This window comes from Nicotiana sylvestris, chromosome 4, assembly GCF_000393655.2.
Source record: "Nicotiana sylvestris chromosome 4, ASM39365v2, whole genome shotgun sequence".
Taxonomy (NCBI): domain Eukaryota; kingdom Viridiplantae; phylum Streptophyta; class Magnoliopsida; order Solanales; family Solanaceae; genus Nicotiana; species Nicotiana sylvestris.
In genome coordinates, this window is record NC_091060.1 from 55,483,147 (window position 1) to 55,494,478 (window position 11,332).

An 11,332-nucleotide genomic window follows, 5' to 3' on the forward strand; every position below is an offset into this window, starting at 1 on the left:
ACAAACCTCACCTTTACAATTCTCCGTTTTAAGGCGTCTTGGGGGTTCGGTGTTACCGGAAAAAAAATTCCAAAGTAGGTAGCCGAGATTATAGTTCGCCGAGGGTAGCCTTTAGAATCGGTTATAAAAAATACTTTTTTGAAGGCCTTTTTTTGTTATGGGTTTCGGACGTCTCCGAGCCGTGTTAATATGTTCGTAGCCTTTTAGTTCGGGAGCTTCCCATTGGACTTGCTTCCCCCAAGCTATCCCGGATTTTCCAAGATAACAGTCCCCAAGCGGGGTTGCCGTGGGTTTTAAAATTTGGGGGTTTCCTAATAGGTCTTATGCCCTCGAGGCCCAGTGACTTGGGCCGATGAGTTTGTTTTTGGACGGCAGTTCTCGAGTGAGGGAGTGATCATTCGAACTCCGGTTACAAGCGGCCCTTGAGCTCGTAACCTTTAGGAGATCGGTAGTATGAAATTCTTTTAGGGATGTAAAGAGGAATTTTTAAAACATTAGATGATTGCAAGGAAAGTACTTCTTTTTATTTTTGTGCAAAAAAGTTATACATGCGTACATATTTTATGCCAGGGCTCGAGCAATCTATGTAGGCACGATTCATTTGACCATTTGACCCTTACAATAAATCCTACCTATCGAGACCATTCCTGTACGAAGTAATTTCCTCACTAAAGTTGATATCCGAGAGTAATGCCCTCCCAGTATTCGAGGTTGATTATAGAGGAACCTTGTATATTGTTAATGCGACCTTGGGCACTGATTTGTAATTGGTATTTGATTCTAAGTTAGCACGATCCACTATTTCCTCGTTAAAAATCTTGCCAAAAAATCCATTTAAGACAAAAACGGTCTAAGGAAAAAAGAGCGCAACGCGTGCTTTCAGACCTAAAAACTTCGTGCTCCTTCTTGTCGACCACCTACAAGTAACAAAAATAAAAGGAATGAAATGGGGTCATACCTTAGCAGTAATATCATTTTAGGTGTGTTACGTTCCAATTGCTTGGTAGTTGTTCTTCGTCCATCATTCCGAGCTTATAGGATCTTTTCCCGGTGACCTCGAGAATTTGGTACGGTCCTTCCTAGTTCGGACCCAAATTCCCTTTGTTCGGATTCCGGGTGTTTAATGTGAACTTCCTTAGTACTAAGTCCCCGATATTGAAGTATCGAAGGTTGGCCCTAAGATTGTAATACCTCTTGATCCGTTGCTTTTGGGCGGCCAATCGAACAAGGGCGGCTTCATGCCTTTCATCCAATAGCTCCAGGCTCGTATTCATGGCCTTGTCATTAGATTCATTTGTTGCATATCAGAATCTGATACTTGGCTCCCCAACTTCGATATGTATTATAGCTTCGGTGCCATAAACCAATGAGAATGGGGTAGCCTCGGTACTGTACTTCGAGGTTGTGCGATATGCCCAAAGAACTTTGGGAAGGATCTCCTTCCATTTTCCCTTGACGTCGGTCAACCTTTTCTTAAGGTTTTAGATTATGGTTTTGTTGGTCGATTTGACTTGTCTGTTCCCACTAGGATGATAAGGTGGCGATAGGATTGTTTTGATCTTATGATCTTTGAGAAACTTGGTTACTTTGCTGACGATAAATTGTTTCCCGTGTTCACATACAAATTCGAATGGCATCCCAAACCAACATATGATGTGGTCCCAAATGAAGTCGATGACTTTCTTCTCTCTGGCCTTCTAGTATGCATGTGCTTCAACCCACATAAAAAATAGTCAATCATAAATAAGATAAATTGAGTCTTACCCGGTGCCCATGGAAGAGGGCCGACGATGTTCATTCCCTACTTCATGAATGGCCATGGCGACAAGACCGAATGCAACAGTTCCTCGGGTTGGTGAATCATCGGAGCATATCTTTGGCACTTGTCACATTTCCATATGAACTCTTTTGTATCCTTTTCCATATCGATCCAGTAATAGCCGGCTCTGATCACCTTTCAAACAATGATTCGGTGCTTGAATGATTTTTGCAGGTGCCCTCGTGAACTTCCCTTAGAACATACTCGGTATCTTCCGGTCCCAGACATATTGCTAGCGGGCCATCGAACATTCTTCTGAACAAGGTTCCGTCCTCGGACAAGCTGAATCGGGCTGCCTTTGTACGTAGGGCCCTCAATTCTTTTGGATCTGAGGAAGTTTCTCTGTCTTCAAATACTCTACGTATTTATTTCTCCAAGCGCAGTTTAAGCTTGTGGAGTTTATTTTGACGTGACCTTCTTTTACTACCGACCTCATGAGTTATATGACTTCCCCTGAGTTGAGCTCGTTGTCTTTGACCTACGACCCTAAGTTTTCAAGGGCATCGGCCTCACTATTTTGATCTCGAGGCACATGCTGCAAAGTCCTGTCTTTGAACCGATGTAATGTTTGTTGTAACTTATCTAAGTACATTTGCATTCGTTCTTCTTTGACTTCGAACGTTCCGTTAACTTGGTTCACCACAAGGAGGGGGTCACACTTAGCTTCGATCACCTCCGCCCCCAAGCTTTTGGCCAGTTCGAGACCTGCAATCATGCCCTCATACTCGGCCTCGTTGTTAATCAATTTCACTATCCTAATGGATTGTCTAACTATATTGCTTGTGGGTGGCTTCAGTACGATGCCAAGTCCGGACCCCTTTGCATCCGAGGCACCGTCCGTAAAGAGGGTCTAGATTCCCGAAGACGTCCCCAAGTTTACCAACAACTCTCTTTCGACTTAGGGTATTAGGGGCGACGTAAAGTCGGCCATAATATCTGCCAAATTTGATATTTAATAGTTGTCTAGGGTTGAAATTCGATAGCATACCCACTGATTTCTACGGCCCATTTGGCCAATCGTTCGGAGAATTCGGGTTTATGCATTATATTTCATAACGGGTAGGTTGTTACAACACATATAAGATGGCACTGAAAATATGGTTTCAGTTTCCTAGAGGCACTTAGCAAAGCGAGTGCCAATTTTTCTAGGTAAGGATATCTAGTTTCGGCCTCACCTAAGGTCCTATTAACATAATAAATCGGAAATTGCGTACCTTGTTCTTCCCGAACTAGGACTCCATTTACCGCTATTTTCGATACTACTAAATACAAGTATAGTGGTTCATCTACCCTCGGTGTGTGAAGTAGTGGCGAGCTCGATAGATATCGCTTAAGTTCTTCTAAGGCCCGTTGGCATTACGAGGTCCATGTGAAGTTGTTTTTCTTCTTCAGTAACGAGATAAATGGATGGCTCTTATTGGAGGACCTTGAGATGAATTGCCCTAGGGTGGCACCGGTCAGCCTTTGTACAACCTTCACATTATCCACTACCGTGATAACCTCGATAGCTTTGATCTTGTCGGGGTTGATCTCGATTCCTCGGTTGGACACCATGAACCTGAGAAATTTACCTGATCCGACTCCGAACGCACACTTTTCTAGATTCAGCTTCATGTTGTACTTATTCAATATACTGAAGGTTTCCTACAAATGCTTTAAATGGTCCTTTGCTCGCAGGGACTTAACTAACATATCGTCAATGTAAACTTTCATGGATTTCTCTTATTTTTCTTCGAACATTCGGTTTACTAGGCATTGGTAAGTGGCACCAGCATTTTTTAATTCAAATAGCATTATGTTATAGCAGTATGTGCCATACTTAGTGATGAAGGAGGTCTTTACTTGATCATCCGGGTTCATTCAAATTTGGTTGTACCCGGAGTAGGCATCAAGAAAACTGAGGATCTCGTAGTCGGTTGTGGCATCAGTCATGCGATCGATGTTAGGAAAAGGGAAAGAGTCTTTGGGGCATGCCTTATTTAAATCTTTATAATCCACACAAATTCTCAGTTTGTTCCCATTTTTAGGATCTACTATTACGTTTGCTAACCATTCCGGGTATTTGACCTCCCAGATGGACCCTATTTTAAGGAGTTTAGTTACTTCGTCCTTGATGAAAGTATGCTTGATCTCGGATTGGGGTATCCTTTTCTGCTTGACAGGATGGAATTTTGGGTCCAGGCTCAGCTTGTGAGCAGTGATCTCTGGTGGGATCCCCGTCATATCGAGATGGGACCAAGAAAAGCAATCCATGTTAGCTGTAAGAAATTGAATGAGCTTTTTCCTGAGCTCGGGAGTTAACCCCGTGCCCAGGTAACCTTATTTCTCCCTTAATAGTTTCGCAAGCCATGTTGAATCAATTTAACACTCAGGCAGCAGGCACGATTTGGTCCTGTAAGCCGAGTTGTTCTACGAGCCTCGATCGAATGATGTTGGCCGAGCTACCTAGATCAATAACACACGTTTAAATTGAGTTTTATTCATGAGTACAAATATTACCGGTGCATCATTATGGGGTTGCATGATTCCTTCTGCATCCTCGTCGTTGAAAGATAAAGTTCCTTCTGGTCTATAATCTCGGGTTCATTTTTCCCTTGTGATTGATACTTTGGTTCACTTTAACATTGGATCTTGAGGAACATCAACCCCTCTGATGATCATATGAATGAAATTTTGAGTTCTTCTTACTCGTTTTGTTTATTGGAATCCCTGTTTCTGAAATGATTCTTGGCACAGTCGCTCCGAAATTTTCGAAGGTGCCCGTTGTTGAATAACCGGGCTACTTCTTCTCTCAATTGTCGACAATCCTCCGTGTTGTGGTCATGAGTGCCATGATAATTACATATTTGGTTAGGATCCATTTGGGCTGGATGGTTTGTAAAGGTCGAGGCCATTTGGTATCTTTGATGCATCTGATATCTGATACGATGACAGCTGCATCAACATTAAAGTTGTACTCTGATAACCGTGGTGCTTCTTTAGGTCTGATAGCTTTGTCGAAACCGTTCCTGCTTATGAGCCCTCGAGAGCTCTTTCCTCGATCACTTTTCCTTTTATTTTGTGCAGAATTTTGCCCAGATCCGCTTCTCCTACGATCTCCATTATACGGCTGATATCGATCTCTATTCAACCTCAATTCTCGGTCAATATCCCTCTTGATTCTATTGATGGGTCTGATAGGATAAACAGACCCGAAATAAGCCCAAGTTGATCGTCTTCGACCTTGATCTTTGATTGATACCGATTATGCACATCGGCCCAAGTAACAACCGGGTATTCTATTAGATTCTACTTCAACTGATGCGAAGCCATTGAGCTTCAAACATTGAGTTCTTGGGTGAAAGCTTGAACATCCCAATCACCAGCGACCGGTGGTAGGTATATCTGTTCCATTTGGAATCGAGACACGAATTCTCTGAGCATTTCGTTGTCCTTCTGCCTTACCTCGAAAAGGTCTGGCTTCCTGGTTTCAACCTTGATGACCTCAGCATGTGCCTTTACGAAATAATCTACAAGCATAGCAAACGAGTCAATAGAATTAGGTGGTAAATTGTGGTACCATATCATAGCTCTCTTTGACAGGGTCTCTCCGAATTTATTTAGCAAGACAGATTCGATCTCGTCATCCTTTAGATCATTCCTTTTGATAACACATGTGTAAGAGGTGACGTGCTCGTTCAGATCGGTCATTCCATTGTATTTAGGAATCCCGGCATGTGTAACTTCTTGGGAATCGACTTGGGAGCCGCGCTCGAGGGGAAAGGTTTTTGCACGAACTTTTGGAGTCCAGAGCCTTCAATATCGATGGTGCCCTCGGGATTTGATCGACCCTAGAGTTGTAAATTTCCACCTTCTTGTCATTTGCCTTGATCTTCTTTTCCCCCAACTCAATTCATTTTGTTAGCTCTTCGAGAATCTTCATTATTGAAGGATTGGTCTCCGATTCTTTTTCGTCCGATTTCCTTGAAACCAATTTGACCCTGTAGATGAATTCCTAGGACGGCTCAAGCTTGATTCTACTCGGTGGGTGATTCTGGTTTTGGAGCTGGGCTATCGCTGCCTGTTGAGCCTGCAACATTTCGAAGATCACCCACGGAAGCTACCCTCGAGATCGATAGCCAAATTTGCGTTGATGGCTACATGTGAACTGACATCGATTGGATCTACAGCTAGAACTCCATCGAGACCAATCGGGGTACGTCATTCCTTGTTGTCCATTTAACCTTTTAACTAGTGTATGCTAAGTAGTGGCAATAAGAATCTGAACTTTCTGAAATTGGAACCAGAACTTGAATAGGCTAGTCTCCGAAAATGCCCCGCTCGTAAGTTCCTTTGTCATTGGAGAAAAAAAGATCTCGTTAGCGTTTTTTTATTTTTGAAAAAAGGTGTTATTTCTATAAAGAAGATTGAGTAAAAAAATATTGAATTGACTTCAATCGAGATTGCCTCGGCTTCTTAGGCACATGAAGAAGCACCATGGTGGCCGAAATCATTGTCAACGTGTAGGGGTGCTGACTGAGAGTTTGACATTTTGGTCCTGGAATCAAAGATACTCCAAATAATAATTGTAAAATAGTGTGTGTTATGAAAGTTTATACTAGGTAATCACTATTATCCTTAGTCTCACGGTGAGCGCCAAACTGTTTACCCTTAAAATTGGATAACAATTGAATTTGTACGCAGTTTTAAGGATACGTGATATAACTTGATACAAATTAAGAAGAAAAAGTAATATTGAAATTAACGATAAGAAAATAAATGCAAACCACACAAATTGAACAACCCTAGCCTCTGAGTTTGATCACCCTCGAGCCAAGAAGCGTCTCAACTAATGTTAGAACTGAACAACAAGATGATAAGAATTAGAAATGATCAGTATAATTGCTTTCTTTGTGCGTGTTACCATGTCATACAAATGATCAGGACCCCCTCCCCCAATATAGTAGGGATGTTCTACTCTTGGTACAATTCTATGCAAGTTAAAAAAATCTTATGATTTGTTAATTAATCGGCCTCTTCTTGATACGTGTTGACATTTCCGCCATGATCTTCGACCGATTGCGGATATTTCAACTTTTCATTATTTGGCTTGGCAAGTTTCCCTCGATCTTGTTCGGTCTCTGGGTCACGAGCTCGACGATCTAATTATGCGCGTTGGTTCGATATAACCTGAGCTCGATCTTTGACCTGCCATGTTTCAGCCTCGATTGGTCACTCAATGGACGAACCCGATTTCGACCGCATACAAGCAAATAAATCATTTGAGTTTAGGTTACACCAGAAGATGGCCGTTAAAAAATTTACTTTTAATTAAAAGTTTAAATTAAAATGAGTTTCAATTGGACAGTTGTAGCTTTTGAATGTTTTGGGCAATAATTGAAGATTCACTCGCTATACACTTACAAACGACTTGAGAAAATGAGCTTGATTTTATTTTGTTTGGGGAGACAAATTTTACTTGAAAACACAAACAAATTTCTGCAAATGACTAAAAAAATCCACAAACAAACGCCTGTCATGAAGAAAACATAGAGTTCAAAATACAAGAATTTAACCATTCAGTTTTAGATTTCAAGAACAGATTTGTGTTCACAATTAAAAAATTGTGATCAAATTGAAAACCATGACACTCCAAATTAAGTACAGTACCAGATTATATCATTTTCTAGGTAACCCAACTCAGTTCATTTTTATGAAGCTAAAAACAGAGAAAACAACATAAATAAACTCAAGAAGAGGCAACACGACTGAATGTCACTGACCAGCTAAGAAGAAAAATTAAATTTTAGGAGTAATTAAGAAAACACGGTTAGAATAACCAGTAATAATATAATAATAAAAGGAAGAAGAGAACCGAGATACCTGCAACTTAGGATGAACAGTGACTGACGCGCAGCTGTGAAAATGAAACAATGCTGCTTATTTATAAATGGGCCACACATTTTCTTTGGGCGGACAAATCTACGGGCCATTTTCTCATTATTATTGGGTTGGGTCAGGTCAGGTCACTCCAGGTCATTACCCCTTTACTGGCTTTTTTAACGTGTTAATCGTTTTCATTTTTTTTTAATTCAAATTCTTTCAAGTTATATACAAGTATACAACAATAACATACCTAGTATTATCTCATACCGTAGGGTCTGGAGAGGGTAGTGTGTACGCAAACCTTACCCCTACCTTGTGAGGATATAGAGACTGCTTCCAATAGACCCTCGGCTCAGGAAAACATGAGCACCGCATTAATGAAAAACAATAGAAAAGAAGGGACAGTACCAAAAACCCATATAAAAGCAGAATAAAAACAATAAGATAGTAAGGTCATCAACAATGAAAGAAAACAACGGTTACTCATAAAAACCTACTACCAACAGAAACGAGACTGCGTGTTAAAACTACTGTTATGAACACTCTAGACTATCTAATCTACTACCCTAATCCTCGGTCTCCATACCTTCTTATCAAGGGTCATGTCCCTAGTCAATTGAAGTTGCGTCATGTCTTGCATAATTACCTTTCACCACCTCTTTTTTGGCCTACCTCTACCTCTCCGTAGGCCCTCCAATGTCAACCTCTCACACCTCCTCATCGAGGTGTCTCTGATCCTCCTCATCACATGACCAAACCACTTAAGACACGCTTCCTGCATCTTGTCCTCAATAAAGGCCACACCCACCTTGTCGTGAATAACCTTATTTCTGATTCTATCTACCCCTGGTGTGCCCGCACATCCATCTCAACATCCTCATCTCTGCTACCTTCATCTTCTGGACATGAATAATCTTGAGTGGCCAGCACTTATCCCCATACAACATCATTTGTCTGACTATCACTATGTATAACTTACCTTTAAGTTTTGATGGCGCCTTCTTGTGACACAGAACACCGAAAGCGAGTCTCCATTTTATCCACTCCCCCCTCCCAATACGATGTGTGACATCTTCATAAATCTCCCTATCCCCCTGAATAATAGTCCCAAGGTACTTAAAACTTCATTTCCTAGGGATGACCTGTGAGTCCAGCCTCACCTCCACTTCCCCTCCTTAAGTCTCGCCACTGAACTTACGCTCCAAATATTCTGTCTTGGTCCTGTTCAACTTGAAACCTTTAGACTCCAGGGTCTTCCTCCATACTTTTAATTGTGCATTGACACCGCCTCGCATCTCGTCAGTCAATACAATATTATCTGCAAATAGCATGCACCACGGCACCTCCCCTTGGATGTGGTGTGTCAGTACGTCCATCGCAGAACAAACAAAAAAGGGCTGAGTGCCGACTCCTGATACAACCCCATCATCACCAGAAAATGGTTCGAGTCCCCACCCACCAGCCTCACCCGGATCTTTGCTCCATCATATATGTCCTTAATCAACCTAATGTAGGCAATATGTACATCTCTAGCCTCTAAAAATCTCAACAAAATCTCCCTCGGAACTTTAGCGTACGCCTTTTTAAGTCGATGAACACCATATGCAAGTCTTTCTTTCTCTCCATATACTGCTCCATCAATCTCCTAACAAGGTGGATGGCTTCTGCAGTCGAACGTCCGACATAAACCCGAACTGGTGCTCGGAAATAGACACACTACTCCTCACTCTTAGTTGTACCACTCTCTCCCAGACTTTCATAGTATGGCTAAGCAGCTTGATACCCTGATAGTTATTGCAATTTTGGATATCACCTTTGTTCTTGTATACAGGAACCATCGTGCTCCACCTCCACCATTCAGTCATCTTATTCATTCTAAAAATGATATTAAATAACCTAGTGAGTCACTCCAAGCCTATCTTGCCCACACTATTTCAAAACTCTATCGGGATTTCATCCGGACCGATCATTTTGCCCCTGCTCATCTTACGCATAGCCCCCTCAACTTCATCAACACTAATCCAACTATAATTCCCAAGTCACAATGACTCCTGGAGAGTTCCAAATCACTAAGTACAATGCTTTCGTCCCCCTTCTCGTTCAAGAAACTATAGAAATAGGTCTACCATCTCCGACGGATAAGCCCCTCTTACAACAAACCTCTACCTTCTTCGTCCTCGATACACTTCACTTGATCCAAGTCACGTGCCTTCCTTTCTTGCACCTCGGCTAACCTGAACAATCTCTAATCCCCACCTCGGCCCTTGAGTTCCTCATACAAACGATTAAAAGATGTAGTCTTGGCCGCCGTAACTGCTAGCTTTGCCTCTTTCTTAGCCAACTTATAATGCTCCCTATTCGCCCTCTTCTCCTCCTCGTTTACACTTTCCACTAGCTTCAGATACGTTGCTTTCTTGGTTTACACTTTTCCTTTTACCTCTCCATTCCACCATCAGTCTCCCTTGTGACCACTAGAGTTACCCTTTGAGACCCCTAACACCTCTCTCGCGGCTTCCCTAATGCACTGCGCAGTCGAGGTCCACATAGCGCTTGCATCCCTACTTCTTCTCCAAACCCCCATAGTCAACAACTTGACCCCCAACTCCTGCGCTTTAGCTTCCATCAAGGCTCCCCATTTGATCCTATGTTGGCTATACATCGCCCTCCCCCTCCTCTTCCTCGTGATCTCAAGGTCCATGACTAGGAGCCTATGAAGGGTTGAGAGGTTCTCACTCGGTATGACCTTGCAATTCGTGCAAAGACATCTATTAGACTTCATGCAGAGTAAATAATCAATCTGAGTCTCGGCCACTGAACTCCGAAAGGTGACCAAGTGCTCACCCTTCTTCGGGAAACTCGAGTTTTCTATCACCATATCAAATGATCTAGCAAAGTCCAGCAGAGACGTTCCTCCTTCGTTTCTATCTCCAAAACCAAAGCCACCATTCACATCATCATACCCCCTAGACGTCGCTCCAATGTGGCCGTTGAAATCTCCTCCTATGAAAATCTTCTCGGTATGCGGGATACCACGCACCATCTCATCCAAATCCTCCCAGAAACGCCTCTTGACTTCTTCATCCAAGCCTGCTTGGGATGTGTACGCACTGATTAGTTCAAAGTAAAACCTCCAACAACTAGCTTAATAGTCATCAGCCTGTCATTCACCTTCCTAACCTTCGCCACTAGTTCACAAAGGTTAATATCAACCAAGATACCTACCCCGTTCCTGCCCCCACCTTCCTAGAATACCATAGTTTGAACCTGTCCACATCCCGCGCCTTATCTCCTAGCCACCTAGTCTCCTGTACACAAGCTATATTAATCCTCCTTTTCTCGAGAATCTTCGCTAACTCCACAGTTTTTCTAGTCAAAGTTCCTATGTTCCAAGACCCCACTCTCATCCTAGTAGCTCCCTTAGCCCTTATCCCCCCTCCCGTGCTGACACTCACGAGGACAAGGCCTTACCCTATCATCGTTTACCAAAGCCACTATAATTTAGGAGTGACTACGCAGGCACTATCCCAGAAACAAGCGACAAAAATAAAATGAATTATCGAAATATAATCTATCACTAAAGGTCGCAAAACAGGTGAAGAAAAAGAATATGATAAATGTAAATATTGTAAATATAAAAACTAAAATTCT

The 11,332-nt window shown here is 42.2% G+C and overlaps 1 protein-coding gene and 1 long non-coding RNA gene across 2 annotated transcripts; both read right to left on the minus strand.

Annotated features, from left to right (window-relative positions):
* Positions 1-6,530: 6,530 nt before the first annotated feature.
* LOC138889004 (uncharacterized) lies at positions 6,531-7,771 on the minus strand. Its single transcript, XR_011406544.1, has 2 exons — positions 7,682-7,771; positions 6,531-7,006 (listed from the first exon to the last, which is right to left on the minus strand). It is a non-coding gene; the product is annotated as an uncharacterized lncRNA (long non-coding RNA).
* Positions 7,772-9,929: 2,158 nt separating this feature from the next.
* LOC104237161 (uncharacterized) lies at positions 9,930-11,088 on the minus strand. Its single transcript, XM_070172893.1, has 3 exons — positions 10,949-11,088; positions 10,557-10,791; positions 9,930-10,079 (listed from the first exon to the last, which is right to left on the minus strand). The coding sequence occupies exons 1-3, from the start codon at positions 11,086-11,088 to the stop codon at positions 9,930-9,932; spliced, it is 525 nt and encodes a 174-aa protein (XP_070028994.1).
* Between the last annotated feature and the right edge of the window lie 244 nt (positions 11,089-11,332).